The sequence below is a fragment of the Pezoporus flaviventris genome, unplaced genomic scaffold (genome assembly GCF_033815535.1).
Source record: "Pezoporus flaviventris isolate CSIRO_AGI_PZ_B2104156 unplaced genomic scaffold, CSIRO_AGI_Pfla_v1 ptg000002l, whole genome shotgun sequence".
Taxonomy (NCBI): domain Eukaryota; kingdom Metazoa; phylum Chordata; class Aves; order Psittaciformes; family Psittacidae; genus Pezoporus; species Pezoporus flaviventris.
The window spans coordinates 89,282,967-89,305,920 of NW_026892550.1; the positions used below are offsets into that span (position 1 = coordinate 89,282,967).

Sequence of the window (22,954 nt, forward strand, 5' to 3'; positions counted from 1 at the left end):
CCCTGTCTGCCCCATATGTCTGCAGCCCCCAGGATTGTTACCCCTAGTCTGCAAGGGGACCATAAGGGTCAGAGTGAGATGACTGATGGCTTAAACATTGTCATTTCTAGCATGTCCAGGAGGAGCTGCATCACCATGCAACAGGAGAGGACGCTGCTCCCAGGGTATAAATGGAAATGGAACATGCACTTGCCAGGTACATCCTTTATTTTAAAATAAAAAAAAAAAACATAATCACATGTAAGTTCTGCTAAAAATACTGCACATTCCGTTGCATAAATAGATTAAAAGGAAGCATTTCAGAAACAGTTGAGAAAATCTGCTTGAAGTTCATTTTTTGCTTGTTTGGGACAAATAATGTTCGCACTATTGTTTTTACTGACTTGAGCATGTTTGGGTGAAATTATTACAAAGTCCTTTTGTCTTGCCTTCCTCACTCAGGTGTTTTGAATTCCTCTATTTTTGTTTTTCCTTAGAGTGAGCTATTACAACTTTTTGCCCTCATTAGAAAGTACTTGTGCTTGGGGCTATATCCTCACTACAATGTTCCTTTGCGGAGAGTGCAATATGCAGTGCTTACTAACTTCAGCCAAAAAGATCTTTAAATAAAAACAACTCAAGTGAATCTTTTCTACCTCCCCCTCTACTGGTTAATCTTTCCATTACATCAAAAGCACATCTGGGACGCGTGGAAAAGAGACAGTGAGAAGTATTCAGAAAATAAAACCTAACAACTGTAAGAATGATTTGGGCATTAAGCCTGATTACTGTTCTTTATTAGTACCTCAGCATTCAGAACACCTGATTTGAAGTGCAAGACCTAAAAATTATTTTTAAGAAGGCAGAGAGAAGGGGGAAAAGAAATCATTCAAAAGACAGTGTTTGCAGTAGTCGTTTCTGATTTGCTGAATCAACCTGCCGTGTTATTTTCTTTCGGCAGCTAAAGGTGCGGTTTTCAGGCTGCTAAGCATATATCTATCTGCATAGGGGTAGATGAGAAACTTCATTTCTTGTTTCCATTCTGTAATTCACAGAAAGGATTTGGTGGGACAGCCTGTGAAGAATGTGCTGAAGATAATTTATTTGGTCCTTACTGCACATCAGGTGAGTTTGAGCTTTCTTTATTGAAGTGGGGAAAGAAAGGTAAGTGAAAGCTGTATTCAGACACTGAAAGATAACAGTGAAATGAGTAACAGGTTCTATCAAGAGTTGCTGTCTGCTTCAGGGAGCACAGTGAGAAAAGAAAACAGGCAGCTACTGCATTCCTCATTCACAGTGGGGCAGAATTCAACTCAGGACTGTACAGACAACATGGTGTAGTGCTGCAAAAATATCTTTATCTTGTCTTGAGTATCTTTGCTATAGCAAATAATCAAATAAATCAGTGATTAGCATCATCTGTGTGTTTCTGCAGGTGTGCCTCTCAGGTAGCCAGTTATCTTTCCCACTTTTCACATGAAATTATGGATTTGAATTTATTTAATCTAAATACAGAAGGCTGTTACAGTAGTCAAAATATTGGGTGGGAACATATCAAGTGCATAACTTATAGTGGCTTACAGTATTTTGGTATGGTTTATAAATATATGTGCAAACCAGACCATCTTTCTTAAGGCATGAAATACGTGAAATCAGTACACCTGACTCAAAAAAAAAGCCATTTGGAAACAGGCCAAAAGTCCTTGTAGCCTAGTATTCCATATTGGAGGCCAATAGTTAATACCCAGGAAACGAGTAGAAGCACCCAGAGACTGAGTTCAAATTGCACTGTTTAAAGGCTCTGGATCCTGGATTGATCCTCCCTAAATTAACTACCTTGTGCCTGAGACCAATTTCCTTTAGCTCTCCACAGTACTAAGTGCCAGAGAATTCCATAATTCAGTCAAAAGTGTGAAAAAGGATGGACTTGGTTTAGTTCCAGTTTTTGGCTGGTAGATGGTTCAAGGCCACATTGGATCAGGCTTTGAGCAACCTGGTTTAGTCGAAGGTTTCCCTGTCCATGGCAGGGAGGTTGGAACTGGATAAGCTTTAAGGTACCTTCCAACCCAAACCATTCTATGGTTCTGTGATTTCACTAGTTAGCCATACTTCTGTTGAGAGAAGCAGGATATTGATGGAGTGATCAGAACTATGTTCACCATTTAAAATGTGTATGTATCACAAGTGTATATATTTGTATTATATTTTTCCAGTTTTGCCTGCTTCTTAAGGATTTCTAGTATTTTCTTTACCTTCCTTACTCCTGCTGAGCATTAAACTGTCAAACCAGAAAGCTGCCTGAAAAAAAATGAGTATTAAGAAACATCTCTTTAGTGGTAATAGTTGTTCATCTCTAAGTAAAAATCTTTTTTCTTTTTCCCTCAACATCTACATGAAATGGCTTCTTAGAAGAGTCATGAATGGCCTCAATTTAAATAATCTGTGTTGGCTTTTCTATACTAATCCTACAGCACTGCTGACTCAAAGGCACTTTTTCCACCAGATGTCCACTGGATGCCAGTGTTGATACACAGAAATGTGACTGAGCAGTTTTCATGCAAATGGGGTACTTGAATGAATTTGATATCGTAAATGCAATTATTTTCCAGGAAGCTACCAGGGGACTCAGCTGCATACTAATTTAAGCAACATATTACACTTCAGCTTTCAGATATTTGAGCTTTTTAAGTATACTTAAAGCTTAAAACAACAGAACCTTCAAAAAGGATTTCATAGTTGCCTCAACTCTGAATATGGCATCTTGTGCACATATTGTCACAAGGTTTATAACCAGAAATGACAGACTATAGGAACGGGGCCAGAAAAAAGCCTGAGACCTACACAGTGATTAATCATCCTTTTAACTAAATAAATCCTGCTTATGGGGAGAAAAAAAAGGTCACAAAGCTCATCTCTTCTGGAGGTGTATGAGAGAGAATTGAAGCAAAAATGAGCAATTTGTTAACAAATGGTCTGTGATAAAAATAGTCTATGTTACACACTACATTCGATTTTGTCTCAAGATTCTATGTCAAATATTACAAGTTTTATGGTATCAGCAACCAGAGAGTTCGGTGTTTATAGTGTGTGTGTCCTGACAATTTTCAGGCCCCAGGCTATTAACAGCCTGCAAAAATCAGTATGTTATTTATTGATATATGTAACTGTGATTATTGATCTTATTAATGGAGGTCTCTACATTCAGGAACTCAAGTAAAAGCTTTGTCTGCTCAAAGCTGTTGGCCAGGATGCTATTTGCTATGGGATACCCACTAAGGATGTCTTTCCAAACACCATTATTATTCAGTAAAGCCAATCCATCTTTCCATACAGTTTGCAACTGTGTCCATGGAGTGTGCAACAGTGGAATTACAGGGGATGGAAGATGCACGTGCTTATCTGGATACAAAGGGCTCAGCTGTGATCAGCGTAAGTAGATTGTTTTCTACATTCAACAGCTCTGATACAGTTAGAATTGGTAAGGACGAATGTAAAATTAGTCACAGGTTAATCACTCTAGAGCAACCAAATATACACCTAAATTCAAACCCTGTGTGTGAGCTCCCTAACCATCATCACCACTTCGGTAGCCAGAAAAACAATGACAGCAATGGAATTTATGGTCCCTAGATCAGGCATGTTTTAAACTAGTAGGCTGCAGAACACAATGCCTCCTGGTACAGAGTGCAGACACAGCTTAACCTGTCACACTCTGTCCCTCAGCAATAGCTGAATGTGAGGCCTTGCGGTGCCCTGCAAACTCCAGATGTACTGCCTCAGGCAAGGATGGAAGACAACTGCAATGCACATGTCTGCCCAACTACCATGGGGATGGTACACAATGCGAATGTAAGTAATTTTCATGTCTGCTGAGTTCTTTGTATACAACATCATTAGTATTATATTTCAGATACTGAGTACACTTTTGAACCAAATCCCACCATCTAGTTGTTCTTGGGTTCATATCCCCAAGCACTCTCATGTGCACAAACTAGATTCCTTCAGGATGAAACTAAACCCTAAAATGTGCTTCAGAAGCCCATCAGTCCAAAGGCTAACAAGTTTCATTCCAGGGAATCAGAGTAAGGCTAGTAAACCTCCACGAAATACATAGTGTGAATACTGGGTCATCAGTGCTTACCAATCCAGTCCTATCACATCCTTCTACTTGATAAAGTTCAACATCATGGTTTATTTCCATAAACATGAAAAACAGAAACCAAAGGCTTATATTTATTGAATATCCATCATGAGGTGGCTCAGTTTCATCACTAAGCATAAACCCTACAGATAAATAAAGCTCATTTTATCTTTCCTATTTTTCATGAAACAAAGCTAATAGCATCTCAGCCGGAGGTAAAAGTCTACCTTAAAGTTGTCTTCATAGATTCCTCAACTTGCCATTGAATGCTCAAATTAGCTGTATTACAAGAGTCCAGATTTTCTTTCCACTGTTTACATTAGTCTTAGAGCATCAGCTTTTCTTTCTAGATCAACTGCAATGAAGAAAATGGTTGCATCTGATGCTAGAAGCACTATTTAGTAAATTTTGTCTTGGATCAGGCCACAGATTCAATCGTTTTTCTTCCATCTGGAAATATTTACATTCAGACCTCTTGGTCCTAGCTGTGGTGTAATCCTCTTTGAATAGGCTTGAACACCATCCAAGAGCAAGATGTTAGAAAGTCAGTCCTCGGGGAACGTGAGGTTCTAGCAGGCAGCAGGCAGCATAGACAATCAAGACACAAACTGCAGCAACCAGCAGAGGATGCTAGTATCCCTGCCTCTCTTGGGGTTTATATTGATGCAGTCTGTATGAATGTTCATTCTCTCTCCCAGTACCTTTAGACACTAGGGTTGCCTGTGGTTTAAGCCAGTGTCTTTTATATTTGACTGGCTGGGAAGCAGAGGACAAGCAGCTCTAGCACAGCTAAGTATGTAAGTGGGGATATAGGACTGGCTGCCCCAGACTCAGCTTGGAGGTGGCACTGCTTACAGTTGATTTGAGCATGTGCATATGTGTGTGTGCACGATTTCACACCAGAACAGAAGAGAAGGCTTGAAAGAATGAAACTGAGCATTGCCAAGTTTCTCAGTCCCATCTGAGGGGGAACACAGGGTGGAGGAGAGGGGAAGACAGTGAGCAGCACCACCTTTTAGGTGAGTTCAGGGCCTGCCACTTTCTAGCTACAGTGTGTGCTTAATTATATCCTAAGGTGAACACAAAGGTGTGAGAAGATGTTCTTCAAGCACTGCTGGATTTTGAACAAGAACAAATAATTCCATAGCCTCGATAAAAATGGCCTGTGGAAGTAGCTTCCAGTTTAGTCCTGAAACCACAGCAGTGTGGAATACTCAACTGAAGTACTTGCTGAACAGATGACATTATGTTGTTTAATTACCGGAAAGAAAGCAGTAAATGCCTATTGTACTAAGAAATATTTTCCAACTGATCTAACACAGGCTTAAAGCTTGTGTAGACCTTCTGTCACCTACCTGACCTTCTCTAGTTAAAATCCACCACAGAACAGGAAATAGTTGTGATACTTTAATGAGCACATTACATGTTGTAATCTGTTTATAACTCAGTTTCCCAAGTTAAGAGATCATCTCTGTTCAAAAAGCAAACAGCTAGTTGCTATGTTAGCATAAACACATTCCTCCCTTCTGTCTTCATGCCGCCGCAATACTTCGGACTTGGCTGTTATGAGAAGTTTAGTCTACCCAGGCTTTGTTTGACATGATGGTGCTCTGGCAAATCCTTGTCTTCAATTTGAGAACTGCAGGCAATAATTCATTTACTTCTTTTTTCACAAGCTGTCAACCCATGCTCCAAAAAGGTCTGTGATCTTAATGCTGACTGCATTTACCTCGGACCAAATCAGCACAGGTGTACCTGTCAAGAAGGTTACAAAGGGGATGGTCAAGTCTGCTTACCTGTAGACCCTTGTCAAGCAACATATGGGAATTGCCCTGCAGAGTCCACTATTTGTATATATGACGGTCCAGGAAAGGTTAGTGTTGAATGAATGCCCCAGATGTTTCCTCTGTTAAGTGCCTAAGATAATAATTTCTCTCCAAAAAGAAGCCATAAAGGTAACGGGAACAGGTCGCAGAGATGAAGCTCTAACCCTAGCTTTGGCATAAGTCCTACTGTTGACCAGGAGTGAATCAGTCTATCTCTCTTCTCAATTTATGTATACCATGTTTCCCTTCTGAAAATGGGAATGGCAACAGGGTTCTTTTTCCTATGATATTTCAGCTCAGATTTGCCTCTCCAGAATGAAGACACTGAAATGAAATTTTCCCAGTTAAATTTTGTCTCTCTTACCACAGGGCGCTTGTAAGACCAATAGATTCCTTACACCGGTACCACCAGATAAAGGCCTAAAGTTAGTGTATTTAAGAAAGAAGTAATCGGGTGTCTTTGTGGACACCTGATGAAAGGTGCTGTATAAAGGCTGCATTTTATTCATGTTGTTGGGAACTGGCTCAGATTTGTGTCTGTAAAGCCACATTTCACTATCAGGAAAGCAAGACTTCAAAGACTGTTTGTTTGTTTTGCCTGGACACCCTCAAGTGCCAAAAAGGGACTTGGTCATCCAGGGTGATCCTGCAGTTCACATATATTCATATATACATAGTTCATATAAATTGCTTCTCTGAGGGGTGCCTCAGTGACCTGTATATGGCTGGTGTGTAAAAGGTAGTTCTGATACACCTCACTCATTAATAGTATGCTTTGGCACTCATTTTAAGAGGCAGAAAACTGTGGAACGGAGATACAAATTTGACCTACCCCCACTGATTTTAAATGTTCTCTGGTCAAAAAAAAAGTGAATCTACAGGACTTTATCTGAAGGAAATTTACCTTAGAGTCAACAGTTTTCCTGAATGGATAAAACCTAGAAGGGAGTTGTATAAATGTGGATAAGCTTTATACTTGTATCTCAACTCACTGGGTGATTAACTAAAGCTCACTGTCTTTAAACCTTTGTTCCAGAAAGTATGCCGAAATCTACAATTTGTGCACACCTAATTTTCTTCTCCCATCTCCCATCCTTCTAATTTAGTCCCACTGTGAATGCAAGGAGCACTATACAAACTTTGTAGCTGGGAAAGGATGCAGCATGACGGACATCTGTGAAACAAACAACACCTGCCATAAAAAAGCTAAATGCTCAATGGCTGCACCAGGACAGATTACGTGAGTCTTTTTGCTTACTAAAGGTTTCACCCAATTTCCCCTTCCTCCCACTAGTAAACAGGCTGCTAAAACAAATCCAGTGGATGAACACCTCCTGAAGTCATCATCAATAGTTTCTCTATTAGGGACAAATCACAAGATTTAATAGGGTTAGGGTCAGACAATTAGCATAGTGCCTGATGAAATCAGACCAACTGCTAATACCTACTAAGTTTTATTTTTATAGCACTCAGAGGTCAATTCTACACTAGTAAATAAAAAGGACCAAGGCCTCTTTTCTGTTCCTCAGGGCAAGCCAGCATCCAGCATCTGGCTCACAGCTAAAGCCTCCTCTTCTTCCAAAACAGAGTAACTGCCTCTTGGCAGCAGTTCCTGGCACACGTTATCCCTTCAACTGTGCTTGGGCACTGCCTGGGTAAATGCTACTTGGTGTGTGCCAGAAACATGCCAGGCAGCATGCTAAAAATTAATCAGCATTAATTATCACGGGACAGAGCTGCAGCCCTCGCTCTTTTTTAGTATACTAATACAGATACAAGTGGGGAATCTGACCCCCATGCTGTGAAAGCAACACCAACCTCAGCAGATTCCTCAAAGCCTCTAGTCAAGCACGTGGGATAATGCAAAACCTCTGGCAGAGTTTGTTTTCCTGCACAGAAGTTTGCTACGCAGATGTTAGGATGTAGAAACTCGGTTTTAACACTAAGCTTAAGCTTAACAAAGCTATCTTAAACCAAAGAATTTGGATTCTTATTGCCAGTACTTGCTTAATCATGCAGCTTTCTCTTACAGTGTAATATGAACATCACTTCTGTGTAAGATATTGTGCATTTCAAACAAGTTTACCTTAAATATCCCCTAGTTTATTTCTAGAGGGTAGTATATTACCCTCTAGTTGCACTTAATATATACTTATGCTATCCCTAGTATCATATACTACCACACTTGTCAATATGAGTTGAAAATTTACCTTGAAGTTCCACATCACATAAATCAGGACCTTTCTTTCCTGATTTGTCACTGTTCCACTGTTGCAACTCAATTTTCTACAGCTGAGGAAGTTTTGAGAATTTTAGAAAAGGAAAATTAAATATTTATGACTGGGGAGGAAAACGAGCATTCCAGATGCTTTGCACATCATTCATTCAATGACCTTTAATGGCAAAAACAAATACAGAAGAAAGCAGTGGGATTCAAATCAAACTAAACCTATATATTTGAAAAATATTGAAATTATACTGGATAGCTTCCAACTATGGAAAATATATTTATGAAAGAGGAACTTTACAAAGAAAAACATTGATTGATAAATGTGGGCACAATAAATTATGATAAGTGACAAACACTTAATGTATTTTGACTGCACCCCAGACTTTAAATATATTTGGGAAGGCTTGTTTTTGGTGGGGATTTTTACTTCTGAAACACAAAGCTGTAACAGAGGCCAGGTTTGGGTTTTTTTTAAAGATGCAGTTGTGCTGTTATCTTCCCTCTTTCAGTCACTTCTACTTTCTCCAGGATCAAATTATTTGTACAGACGTAAACCTCATGTACAGACAAAGATGTAAATAAGGCAAACATTTGGTTTGTGAACATAACATGGCAACCTCCTGGAAAATCAAGATTGTCTCTATTTTCTGTTCCCATATAGATCTTCCCTGAGTGAGTGCTGACACTTTCTATGGCATTGCTTCAGCACAGTAATTATGTTCAGCCTTGCCCAGAAGCTACAAATCTTCAACTGGTGCAGTATTACACTGCATATTAGACCATGACCTCTCTGATTTCCAAGTAGAACTGACTTTCCCTCAACTAAACTCAATTATTTTCTTTTTTTTTAATCCCACTCTTATTTTTATTCTATGTCTTCAACATAGAAATTATAGCTTCATAAACAAAAACTCTGTTATACAAGTATTTAGGTAAAGTGGAGACAGATAGCTGAGCTCCTCTTTTCCAGAGAGATGCAGTTCTCCTCCTGAGTAAGCTGAAGCAGTGATAGTTGCCATCTCTTTTCAGTCTTGCCTGTACACATAGAATAGTTAGGGTTGGAAAAGACCTTAAGATCATCTAGTTCCAACCCCTCTGCCATGGGCTGGGACACCTTGAAGTAAACCATGTTACCCAAGGCTCTGTCCAACCTGGCCTTGAACACCGCCAGGGATGGAGCATTCACAACCTCCCTGGGCAACCCATTCCAGTGCCTCACCACCCTTACAGGAAAGAACTTCTTCCTTATAGCCAATCTAAACTTCCCCTGTTTAAGTTTTAACCCCTTACCCCTTGTCCTATCACTACAGTCCCAAATGAAGAGTCCCTCCCCAACATCCCTATAGGCCCCCTTCAGATACTGGAAGGCTGCTATGAGGTTTCCACGCAGCCTTCTCTTCTCCAGGCTGAACAGCCCCAACTTTCTCAGCCTATCTTCATACAGGAGGTGCTTCAGCCCCCTGATCATCCTCATGGCCCTCCTCTGGACTTGTTCCAACAGTTCCATGTCCTTTTTATGTTGAGGACACCAGAACTGCACACAATACTCCAAGTGAATACATTACATTACATACATTTATAAAGCAATATTTACCCTATCAGAAGAAATTATTCAGCTCCCAAGGAGGACCTGCTCCTCTGTCCCAGCCCTAACCTATTAATCCAGGCTCTATCTACAGTCATACCCTCTTCCCAAGAGAACCCTTTAAAAATATCATTAGAACTGTATCCTGAAAATTTAAGATGCTTTTAGAGTGATATTTCTACCCAGGACCAGAAGGAATCAAAGGCTGAGTCTCTTGGCCCAAATCTGAGTATCCCTCTGAGTCTGTATGCAGTCCCCCAGCCTGCAGGAACTATGGGGACTTTCAATTAGTGCTGTTTTCATCAGAGAAACAGCTATGGTAGACACCATATGTGGGAAACAGGAGACGATTTGGCATCAGACTGATACTGCTGTGGGGTGTGAGTGGCAGATGTGTGTTTGTAACAACCAGCACACGCAAACAACAAGGTCATTAGCTATATATAGAACATCTTTTGCTTGTGTAGAGCAATGTGCCTCTCTAGCCATGCCTTCAGAATCCTATCCAGAGAGATGCATCATTATGGATAGGGCTCATGTGAATATTGAGCATGCTGAAGACTATATTAGGAAGGGCCCTATTAAAAGCCAATGTTTGACAACACATACCATACAGTTGTTTAGCCTCCTAAATATAGCAAGGGTTTCTTTCTGTGCACACTACGTGTTGACAAGTGACTGCTTTAATTTTAGCACTGAAGACGAGTAAATGACTGAGCTAACACCTCCAGCCAGTCTCCCAAGCACAGCCAAGCGGGGGCTCATTTTCAGAAGACTGCAATAGAAAGATCTGAGATTGGCAAAATCAGCAGGTATTGATGGCCCTTCACATTGAGGCAGGCTTGAGGAGTTCAGATGCTTTAGAAAGTACTAACCACTTCTCCTGGTGAGCAGTCAGGCTGACACAAGGCCAAGGCACACTCAAGTCCTAGCTGCTCTTTGAAATGCGCTACCATTTGTACCCATCAGCACCTAATAGCAAGTATGTGTCAATCACCTTGACAACCAACAATTTCTTCCCCAGCTCTCTCATGACACTGAGGGCTTTCATGGCCATAATGTTCCTTTTTCATGAGGCATGTTCCCTCCCTCATAAAACAGAAAATGTCAGACTGACATTTGTGGTGGTTCTGCCATAAATTGTACAGTTTGCCTTGAATGCAACACGCTACTTCATATGCAGCCCATCCCAAGGCAGTGAGGCCATTGAGCCCAATCTCAAGGCATTGCCTGTCCCTCCCTCAGGCACCGTGACCTGAATCTGCTTTGGACATACATAGGACTGTGTCAACCATAGGTCACTGACACCTCTCACAGGCTGGAGTCCCCAGGGGACAGCCAGAGTGTTACAGATGAGCTGCTATTTCCAGTACAGAGACAGCAGCAGCATAAAGCATACATCTGAGAAAGCAAGAGATTTTCTGCTACAGCAGCTTTAGAAGAAAAGATAATAAAGTGCAGGTATCCTTGTGGCATCCCATACACTCATGCCGCAGCCTCTCATCACCCACAAGGCAGGCCCATCTGGTGGCTTTCCGGCCTCCAGAAACATACAGAGATGTGAGGTTGCCAGAGGTGTCATATGGCCCCCACTCAAAGAGGTCCTGCAAGGCAGACACCACTGCCTCCTGGGCCAGCTGATAGAAGGACATCACATCAGGCAAGCAGCCACCAGGCTGCTCTACACACTGACGCACTTGACAGCATGCAGAAGCAAAGACAACTAAAATGCACTGGAGCTTCCTAAAAAACAGCTGGCACAGGTTTAGAGTGAGCCTCGATGACACCTTGGGGTATCAGCATGCAGCTAAAATGACAATCCCTTTGCAGGTGTACATGCCAGGGGGGCTCCGTGGGGAATGGGTTTGTGTGCTACGGAAACGTGATGGAGCGCCTCCAAGACCTGAACGCAGAAGTGGGAGGGCAGTGGCAAGGCAAGCTAACATCTGCCTTATCACTCATGGGTAAGTGAACATGCGCAGCAGAGTCAGCTCCTGCTGGGTGAGTTGATATTGTCCCAGTGCTCCTCACCATAGGAAGGTGCCACAGCATGTGTGCTACTCCCTGCAGACTCACCCTGACCACTTAAAGCTGCCTTTGTGTAGCATGCCATGCAATCTACAGGAATTTACAAGCAGAAGTGACAAACATATTCCCACAACCCCTTACACATCATTCAGTATCATCAGTGGGTTTTGCCCCATACTGGAATAAATGAGATCATCCCACTACTTCTTCCTCCCTGCCCTCATTAATTTAGATAATTGAGATTTGATCTAGAACAACACACAGAAGTCCAACAAAAACATCCGGATGCCCAGCTGCATCTCTCTTCCCAGGTCCCCAGCTATCAGCAGTTACATTGCTTTCACCAAGAAAGAGGAGAGAGGCAAATGAAAGAGACTGATGCCATCCATGGTCCCCATCACCCCCAGGACCCACAACTAGAGCATCTCAGGCATAGCTGAGGGTTCTCTACATATCCAAAATCTCTGCAGAAGTGAGATGGAACCCCTGGCAGGGCTCACGGCTTTCAGCCTTTTTAAGTTATTGCAGTCACCTTGTAAAGAGAATAACGTAACTGTTGTCTTCTTCTGCTGCATGGCTATGGACAAACACTGCTACAATACAGATGAATTTTTCCATTAAATGTGTACATATGAAAAACTTCCTCCTGCTTCATATAATTTTCTTGGTCCTTTTCCCTGTGCCCTATGATTAAAATAAAGATCCTGAATTCCTGACCAAAAGGGATTAAGAATCCCCATAGCTGACCAAGGACAAAACTTAGCAGTGACATTCAGATTCAGCACTGAAGAGTGAAATCCATTGCCTCAGCACTGAGAGCTCAGTGGGAGCTTCTCTATGCATTTTTCCTTATGCATCTAAAAAGTGCTCAGCATGCTCAGTGCCACTTTTTGTTAACAAGAATCTCAATTTCATGTTCTTTGGTTAAGTTTTGGACATATATGTACCATTTGATTTACTAGCCAGAAGCTGCAATGACACATTAACCACACAGGTTATCTTACAATACATTTACTCTACATTAATGTATTTCAAAAGCTAAGAATATACAGCAGACTAGTCCAAATTGATTTATAATACAGCATATTAATTTTGAGATATATTCTCTGCCATAACATACCTATAAGGACTGTAAAGATTTTTTCAGTTCTGATTTTAAGCCCCTGGAGAAAGAGCTGAATATTAGAAACAGTTAATGCCTTCAGCTGCAGTATCGTTGGTCTCACATGACTGTATTGGAATCAGAAATACCATCTGGGTAACACAACTTTAATTAATATTCAGTGCATCAGTTTTTATGACTAGCTGCGTGTTTGCTGACATTTGTGTTACCAGCAGGTTATCAGCAGCATACCCTCACCCTAGGAAGGCTAAATTGATTTAAATCAGAAGGCCATCTTCTCTTAAGGCACATCTCCAAAGAAACGCTGGTTTCATGTCCACAGCCCTTGTCTGCCTGACACAGAATCCAGGCTGCCAGAAGCGTTCTGACTGTTTTGCCACATCCTGTGTCAAATGTAGCAGCAGCAGCTAGATTTCACATCCTATCTGCCTCTTATTTTTTAATGACTCAGACTTTAGAATCTTACATTAACATTTAATAATCATGACAGTATTCTATACCCCCCACAGAATACACAGTCCCTTCCTCCAATGATCTTTTCAATAGGCATTTTAACTTCTTTTCTTCTCTCTCCCCCCCTTCTCCCTTCTTATAAGAAAATACCTACAAATGGCCACTGAGTACTCTGGGACCATTTACTGTCCTTGTACCGACAAACAAGGGGCTCAAAGGCGCAAATGTAAGTAAACAAGAGAAAGGGGTTTACATCAGGGGCAGGGATTTAGCTCCTTCAGAAATCTCATCTGTGTTAAAAGTGTTTTGATTCAACAGATTGAGAAGAGCTCTTTGCTCTAGTATACTTCTGGGTACATTTACATATAGGGACCAGAATTGTCTTTTTCTACTTGAAAGAAAAGCAAAACAATTTGGCAAGTCAGGGTAGAACACAGTCAGGCTTCTAGTAAGTTTTGGACTGTCTTACACAGCTACGCTCAGGTTTTTATCACTCGGTTGAGAGAGGGGCTGAATTAAGATCCAAATGTTCAGCAGGGAGACTACAGGTAGTTTTTTATTTAAGGGGGATAAAATATAATGGGAGGGGGGAAAAAAGCATTCACCAGGATATTTTTATTTTTAATTTTTAGATGAAGCGTGCATTGAAATAAATCTCTGTTCTCCTGCTTTTCTAGATAAAAGATCTTCTGAATAATAAAGAGAAAGCACAGTACTTTGTGAAACTCCATGTAATTGCTGGTCAACTGAACACCAGTAGCTTGAATAATACTAATGTCATATATACTTTGACTGGCAAGCCAGGAGAGATATCAAAGGGAGAAAAGGTAAGTGGCCTTCCAGCCTACCTCAGCAAGAATGCCACTCTTTGCTCACTCAATGAGGAGTATGAAAGGTCTTTCTGCAGCAAGATATCAGGATGCAGGTAGCTGCTAGGTTATGAAAAAATACAGCTGTGGCCATGAAACACGAGGAGTTCAAGTGAAACTTGGAACACCACCAACATCAAAGTTCCTGCTAAAATCAGAGAAAGCAAAAATTACCTTCAGAAATACAACACTGAGTGACACAGAGGCCTAACACAGATTGCTCTAAAAATGCTTGTTAAAATTAAGTCATCCTAAACCTGACCAACAGAGCTGGGGGTAGGGAGGGCAGGTATTAAGAGAGCACAGAGAGCTTAAGTGAAATAAGAGGGGGCATGGGTCAAAAAAAGCTCAAAACTTATGCTGGAAACCTGTGTGCACAGCTCACAGAGTGAGCACTAACTGCACTGCAGTTCCCACCTCCCATTGAGCATCAGCATCCTCTGACTGATGCAGCAAATGGAGGTCTTCAGCATCAATAAAATGCATAGAGAGTCATAGAATCCTTTAGGTTGGAAAAGACCTTTAAGATCAGAGTCCAGCCATTAACCTAGTACAGTAGTAAATCATAAAAAACATATAGTAAAGTTCATCTCTAGCCCAGCTTATTTGATGTCAGTGAGCTCCAGGGAAGTCTGATCCCACTGTCTGAAAAATTTATTCTCTACAACTGATATACTAGATTTTATAATGTAGAGTTACTGTTCTTGGTCCATTGAATGTTCTTTAATGACTTGGGCCTATGTAAAGGCTGAAATCAAGTACTTCTCATGTTTTGCAGTAGATCAGTAGCATCCAAGAGATCTATTTTATTTCTTTAATGAGTACACACTCCATTTGTAACAGGAAAATATCATTGCTGTCTGAGGCCTGTTAGTTTCCTGCAGGCTTTGGTACAGTGCAGAATCAGCAACATTTTGTTATTTTGAATATACATATAAGGAAATGGATTGTAGTCCCTTAAGATTACAGGAGTTGAGCCTTTTAGTACAATCATGTTTAAAATCATTTCCTGGCAGACTTTTATTACTAGCAGTCATCAGAGCCCTTTTAGGTACACTGCTTTTCACAGAGAACCTGTCCCTGCTTCTCTTAACTTTGCTGTCCTGGAACAAAATAACACGATCCTAATTCAAAGCCAAAGGAAATTTTTCCATTTCCTTTATAGGAATTGGAAGCAACCTTTAGCCTCCCCAGATTTAAATGGCCCAGGTGTTGGCAATGGGAATGCTAGATGTTATTCAACAGGCATACTCATTCTGTTGTCATTTCAGAATAAAGAGCTCACTATCCATTGTCTGGCTTCTTTCAGGATAATAAGTTAAGAATTACAATCCAAGGAGGGAGGAGGAAAGGAAAACTTTTGCAGGGAAATATTATTGCTTCCAATGGGATTTTGCACATTATTGACAAAGCCATGGACAATGTGGAGCCAACATTTGAAAGCAACAAAGAGGTGAGTCATAAGCTACATACATTCAATGTCAGACTTTCTTTTAAAATAGTTTCACACTAATTGAATGACAAGGAAGATGACAGACAGCAGCTGGACAAACTCTACTGAGCCACTGTAGGGTCAGCTCAGAGGAGCACCATTCAAAGTGGAAGGTGCTGTCACAGTTTCCCCAGTAAACAGACATTCCCTCTTCTGCCAAGCTGGTCTGTGAAGGATTTGGTTGTTCTCACTGCATTTAAGTGGTTCCTCATTGCAGTCGCAACACATCTGACCAAATTCCAGAACAACACACTAAAAGGAGGGACATCTGGACTGATATTAGGCAAGACTTGTATTCAAACTAGCAATCCCTCACCCTCAAAGACGAATATTATAAAAACTGGTAACTTTGGATGCTTTGGGGTGTCTGGTGCTCTGCTTAGCATGCTTCCTTGAGAGTTCACTTCTTCATATGGTGATGCAAATAGTTTATTTTTCTGTTCTTTCTTATTGGGAATGAAGAGTTAAAAACACTTTGCACACATACACACTGTATGTTCTGTGACTACACAGTATTTCAGGACAATGACAAACTAACTATAATCAAGTATAGTCCTGGGACAAGTGCTACAACTCAGACACTTCCACACCCCACCAACCACCCAAACAATAAGGAAATCCACATGGATTCAATCTGTACTATCTGAGACTCGTATAGTAATTCAGAAAGCGTCTTATAAGGCTTGGGGTTTGTTCTGTTTTCCCAACTAAAACAAATCTTAATTTCATCATATTTCAGGAAACCATAATGTCAGTACTTCAAGATAATGGAAGATACAGCCAATTTACATCTTTGATAGAGGTAAGGAGCTAGAAAAGCAATTCTAAAGAGCTGTTTTCAGTTTTTCTTCAATATTAGTATATAATTTCGTTTTCTTTTTACACCAAACCAGAAAACTGGCCTGGGAATGGATTTACAGCAGGACAACAGGCTTTACACAGTCTTTGTTCCAAGTAACGAGGCTTTGAGCAATATGAAAGCTGACGTTCTGGATTACCTGCTTTCTGCAGAGGTACAGTCCTTCTACAACACAAATCTTTCTCAGATATTAGATACATAGCAGATGCATATGTACATTGTCCAGTGTTCATCTAAGCTAAGCTCCTATGATCGAGGTTGAAGTGATCAATTAAAGATCAAGGCAACACCTAAAAGGAACAGAATCTGGGGTCTCACATCCTATAAAGCAATGATGATCCCCCAGACCAGGCGCCCACTCCCCTGCTCTTGCCTTGACAGCACAGCACAGTCCAGACAGCCACATGGCAAAGCTCCAAAACCTCTGATGCACCAACTAGTGATGTTGTTCTTATCCCCCTGTCCTCTCAACAGGCCAGCCAGGTTTGTGTCACTCATTTTGGGCTAAAATGGCCTCTTTTCTGCTTTGGTAGGGTTCATGGAAATTGCTGGAGCTGGTCCGATACCACATTGTCTCCAATGCAGAGGTGAGCATGGCTGCTTTACTGACCCAGGGTGTAAGGGCATTTTCAAACCCTTTGCCACTCTAAAGGTAGAGGTTTTCCAAGAACAACCTCTACTCAGTGCTGCATGGTAAGCTTGCAAAGGACAGCTATGCCTCTGTCTTTATTAAGGTTAGTCGCATAAAGGTCAAGAACAGAGAACACAAACCTTTCACCTCGATGTCACTAATGAAAATAAAACCCTGCTAGAAGTCACAGGGTAGTCCTTGAATCATGGCAAATTAAAACTGTGTTTTGTCACACTAGTGTGTTAATTGCAAGTAACTATTTTCACTTTAAAATATACCATTTGGTGATAGGGACTTAACCTGAGTGGGAAAGATAGATAGATAGATAGATAGATAGATAGATAGATAGATAGATAGATAGATAGATAGATAGATAGATAGATAGATAATGCATACATACAGTCATTCTGAACCTGAGACCCACTGCCTTAGCATGCTGTGGAGCAAGAATCACTGTCAGGGGATACTGTCAGCTTGGCAGGACTGCAGGAATGAATAGCAGGAAAAGTACTTGTTGCTATCAAAATCAAGCTCTCTCTGAACCTATTCTGCTAATATTAGTCTTCTGTTTATCAGAGAGAGGTGGTTTTGCCGTTGCCTAAGTAAGCCCTCTGTTTCTTCCTTTCTGCTGAAAACAAAGAGCATAACCCAGCAACACCACCAGCAACTAAGGTTAGAGGAGGCTGAAGTTCATCCTCACCACAGGATGGGGAAGGAAGTGCTCGTATACTTAGCAAAAGGCCCTGCTCTCAGCGTCCAAGGCAGAGGTCACTCCTGGCACAGAGCAGGATCACAGGGAGCAGAGGCATGAGATCCACATGTCTCTTCATGAGACATTAGCACTGCCATTTGCACAGTGGTCTAAGGATGCAAACAGGGCTATTTTTAGGGAGGGGTGATAACTTTACTTAGAATAGTTGCTATAATTAGAAGAAAAATTAATATCTTTTGGGCAACAAGCTCTTCACATGCAGTAACCAGCAAACTTAGTCAAAATTTAGTCACTGTTACACAAGCAGGTTAGTCAATGTGAGGCTGCCTACAATGCTAATAGTTTCATTTGCCCACCTTAAAGAGAAAAGTAGTCTTTCTTGTGAAACCCATCTGGATTTGAAAAGAATAATGATATACATTTCTTTCATTGAATTTATGTTCGTTTCAGCTAGAGGTTGCCAGTCTTGTCTCAATAGAGCACATCAGAAGCATGGCGAAGCAGTTCATTTATTTTAACAGGACCAGCACTGTAAGTCAATGCAGCTTTCACCTGGGAACCGCTCTCTCTGATCTAGGCAACAGTTTGCATTCAGGGGGAATAAAAAAGGGAGGAGGGGGAACACTAGCAGGGGAATTTCTTGAGGCAGATTATAATGTGAATAAATATAATGAGGCAGAAATTTTTAACTTGCTATTCCCACTTACTGGGGGATGCAGAGCAAATGATCGATATATAAGAACAGTCTGCAGTTCCCTTTTTCTTATGATTAGCCGCAGACTAGGCGTGATTTTCATTTTTGCTCTAATTTAAAAGAAATCTATTTAAAATATTTTAAATAATTCTGTTGCATATTTTAGTTATCTTAAACTCCTTTCAGTGCACACATGGTCTTGTATTTTTTTTTACTATTATAATCTCTGATCCTGATGAATGCAGTGAACACGTTTTTTAAGGTGTTAATTTTTCAGTACTTTTGTGAAATCAAACTTATCTGTTATGTTTAAGTTCCTTCTGTCCTGGAGATAAGAGGCAAATACGAAAATTCTTGAAAAGGCAGAGCAGTTGCAAGAGAAATGCATAAAGAATCCTTTTTCGCCACACACCCCCACAAACTCTCTTTCATTTTTCCCCACTTTGTCAGAGAGAGGACTAAAGTGTGCTTATGCCCACTGAAATAAGTGCCTGAAGTCATGAGTAGTCTTCTCATTTTGGTCAGTTTTTTATTAACCAGTTCCACAGGCTAACAGTGCAGATTAAAAAGAAAACTTTAGAGACCACTGTTCATGAAATATTCATGAAAATGAGCAATATATGTGCTCATTTTACTTGAATAAAACAAATGTAATAAAAGATAGATAGCCAATTGAAAAGAAGTGCGAGTAGAAATTCTTCAAATTATTGGAAACTGAGAAACCATGAAAATTTTGTTATTAATAACTATTGTTTCACAGGGACAAGTCTTGGTGAGTGGAGAAGAAATGGAAGAAACAGATATTGTTGCAAAAAATGGTCGCATTTATACCCTAGCAGGGGTTCTTATCCCACCCACGATTGCTCCAATTCTACCACATCGGTGTGATGAGACAAGAAGCGAAGTCGCAATGGTAAGAGAATCATAACAAATCAACAGCTCTTCAGTGCTCCATACAAAGCACTCTAGCTTCTTCTTTACTATTTTCTCTGATATTGTCTGTTAAAAAAAGGGGTATTTTTTGAAATTCATATATCAATCACATACAGCCACCTGAGTAGCATTACTGCACATATACAAGTAATTTGCAAACTGAGAACTCATATGAGCACATCCTAAACCACTTTAACACATCTAGTTCTTGCAGGATCATCTAGTAGTATATGTAAATATGTTGCCTCTCCAGTCAAACCTTTTCCTTCAATTCCTGATTCCCATCTGTGCAAACACAGTAAGCAGTGTCAAGTTCCCAGGAAAACTACTCCAGATCAGTATTTTCATTTCTACTAAGTATGCAGGAAAAAGAGCCACAAGTTAAAATATTAATTATTAATTTTGTATTAATATATTAGAAATATGTTCTTTTCAGAAGCCACAATTTCCAATTTCCCCTAGCTCTGCTTTCTTCCTTTTTTTTTTTATTTCAAATTAGGAATCACAAAACACTTTTATATTTCAAGGGGTAGACTTTGACATACCTTGTTCAGTTTGGTAACACAGTACAGGCCTTTACACTTGGTAATATTCAGACACTATTTCTGGTAAGACGACCGAGTATCCAACTAAGCTTTTAATTTGCAATAACCGTGGTTCCAATGAGCTGTTATTGTACTATGTTCAAGCACGTATCTGGGCCACTAACAGTTCTGGTACAGTGATGCAAAATATTTACTATCTTAACTTACAACAGTCCAGAACCACAGCCTTGAAAGAGGTTCGCAACAGAGCTGGACAGTATCATAATGCAATGAAGAAAACACAAGAGCTGGCACAGTAAAGAACTATTACCTCTGGCAGTAACTACAGAATGCCATATGTGCAATGCAATCATAAACCAGGCAGAGTGATGAACAGCCATCTCCAATACAAAAACCAATCAAGACCCAGAACACTTTAGTAATCTGCATTCCTTACCAAAACCCTACCTACAGTCTATGTCTGACATCAATCACTCCTAAAGCAACACAGAGAAATGATTTAAAGATGAAACTAACCGCATCTATCACAAAAATTACTCCCCAAATTGAATTAGGTGGGTTTGTCACCTTTGAAAGCTTCGTGCATAGTTTAAAATATAGTTTAATATCCAAGGCTTTAAGCAGAGCACTGCTACCAAGGAGAATACCAGAAAGGAGCAATGACTTTGCTGTTCTTACCTTTCACCATGCATCTTCTCCACTCTCGGAAAACTGGAATAATACCACCTTATAAATAATACTTGTAGTAGCAGTTAAAAGAGACAAACTTTGTAGGAACAAGCAGGTATACACACCTACAGGAACTTTACATCCTAAAAGACAAAACCATAATGCTAATGCATATGTAGCCATGTAGCCATACCCAAACCCTGAAAGCTGCACCTGAGCCGAACTGCATGACAGCAGTGCTTATCCACAATGTCACAAAGAACACAGGGACACCAGGTCTGCAGTACCTGCCTGAGGTGTGGACTGTCACCAGTTTTGATGACCTCTGACAAGAGGTGTTCTGAGCAATGAACCAGTAGTAGCTGTTCCCAGCTGTCTGCTCCACCTCTTCCCAGAGGTCATCGCTCCCACAGCAGACCTGATGTACAGGAATATATGTCTATGCTTCAGTTACTTCAGTGCAAAGACAGTGTTTTAACCTACTGCTGAAAACAGGCAGATCTGACCTTGTGTGGAAGTGCAGATGCTTTTTTCTGTTCCCCTCTGTGCAAGGCTGAGGGGATAGACAGGACCCCCATCCTCAGGAAAACAAGGGAGCTGGTACATGTCAGTGGCTGAAACCATCCCAGGCAGAGAAAGGGAGTGAGTAGATGACACCAAGTTGCATTGAGCATCAGGAGAGTGATGCCAACAGAAAGAAACATTTTCCACAGCAAACAGATTTTTTAAGTTCTAAAGCAGCAAGGAGGCACTTGCAGGGATTTTCAGAAACACAAAGAAAGGTAAGAGCCTGAGACAGCTTCTGCCATGACTCCACAGCTTATCAAAGAGCTTTTCAATGCCCAAGTGTATTTGACAAAATATATCTGAACCACAAACCTCAGCTATTTGACACCCAAATGCTTTTGTAAGTCTGGCCCTTTATTCCTTTAAGCGCTGTACACCATGAAGAACTATTAAACCCAAACCAATACCTGATTTTTTTTTCCCTACATTTCCAGTGTTTAATCTGTGTGTAAAATGCCATAATTAGTGTTCGTGGTCACTTGTCGAATGACTATGAAACACAGTGAGGTAATGCATGGAATGCCAGCTCTAGGATTTATTCTAACTTGGTTGAAACACAAGACATTAGCAGTCACGAGCAACACAGCTTTGACAAACTCCATATTCACCCTCTGAAAAGATGAGAATCTCTGAAGTTATTGCATGTTGATCTTGTCAGAGAACTCATCTTTAAAACTGCCGCTGGAGTTTATACATCCTTGGTGCCATAATTGCTACTGTCACTACCACATGGTGATAAATTAGCTAGTGGAGAAAGGCAACCAAAAGGTGAAGACATAAAAATAGCTATATACCACTGGATCACAATGGAGTACAGGATCTACAACATGGAAGCAAAGAATATTTTTCTCTTCACTGCCTGCCTATACACAAATTTCTGTTCACGCTGTGTATATATGGGACCATTAATTTGTGGTCTTCCTAGGATGAAATAAAAAATACTCATAGAAGTTAAGCGTCCAAACTGCACTAGACCTTCAGACAATGTTAGCTAATATATGCGATTGAGCAAAGGACACCAGTGCATTCATGCCCATGTTTATCTTCTCTTTAGGAAGCTTCCAATTGTTTAAAATAAGGGAGGACGGGAAGGACAGATGAAGATAAAAGGGGGAAGGTAGAAAAGAACAACCACTCCAGAAAAATCAGAACCAGCAGATACAGCCCTGGTGCTGCTGTTTGGTTCCTTATCCATGCTCTAAGAGTTAAAAGCCATAGAACACATGTACTTACAATGTACAGAGTATATCTTCCATAAGTATGCACCTGGTTTAACGCCATCTCAAATGACTAACCTTATTGTTTCCATCTAGGGCCTCTGTACAAGTTGTTTATCACAAGCAATGGCTCCGTGTCCTCAGGATTCAAAGCCCATTGTAAGTGACAGATTCCCCAGTTGTGCAAAATGCTTAGAGGGAAGGGGTCCCATATGTTGATTACTGCTCTCCCAATACAATGAGAAAACGAACCAGATATGAATACAAGAGGCCACATAAAAATACAAATGTAGACACTACTTTAGCCTCTTTTAGGCAATAATTGAATCATCAGGTGATTTCAGCATTATATTTTTACCGTTGCAAGATCCCTTGTAGACTTCATAGAAGCTCTGACTCTT

The 22,954-nt window shown here is 40.6% G+C and overlaps 1 protein-coding gene across 2 annotated transcripts in view; it reads left to right on the forward strand.

Moving 5' to 3' along the window:
* Positions 1 to 22,954, forward strand: part of STAB2 (stabilin 2) — an 82,382-nt gene that overhangs the window by 9,177 nt on the left and 50,251 nt on the right. For both annotated transcript variants that reach the window (XM_061444999.1, XM_061445000.1), the window contains exons 4-19: positions 111 to 196; positions 1,035 to 1,104; positions 3,313 to 3,408; positions 3,703 to 3,828; positions 5,797 to 5,993; positions 7,053 to 7,186; positions 11,592 to 11,725; positions 13,509 to 13,591; positions 14,043 to 14,192; positions 15,544 to 15,687; positions 16,466 to 16,528; positions 16,620 to 16,739; positions 17,119 to 17,172; positions 18,379 to 18,459; positions 19,383 to 19,535; positions 22,650 to 22,712. In XM_061444999.1, coding sequence (XP_061300983.1) covers positions 111 to 196; positions 1,035 to 1,104; positions 3,313 to 3,408; positions 3,703 to 3,828; positions 5,797 to 5,993; positions 7,053 to 7,186; positions 11,592 to 11,725; positions 13,509 to 13,591; positions 14,043 to 14,192; positions 15,544 to 15,687; positions 16,466 to 16,528; positions 16,620 to 16,739; positions 17,119 to 17,172; positions 18,379 to 18,459; positions 19,383 to 19,535; positions 22,650 to 22,712 — 1,754 coding nt within the window. The remainder of the gene's footprint in view (positions 1 to 110; positions 197 to 1,034; positions 1,105 to 3,312; positions 3,409 to 3,702; positions 3,829 to 5,796; positions 5,994 to 7,052; positions 7,187 to 11,591; positions 11,726 to 13,508; positions 13,592 to 14,042; positions 14,193 to 15,543; positions 15,688 to 16,465; positions 16,529 to 16,619; positions 16,740 to 17,118; positions 17,173 to 18,378; positions 18,460 to 19,382; positions 19,536 to 22,649; positions 22,713 to 22,954) is intronic.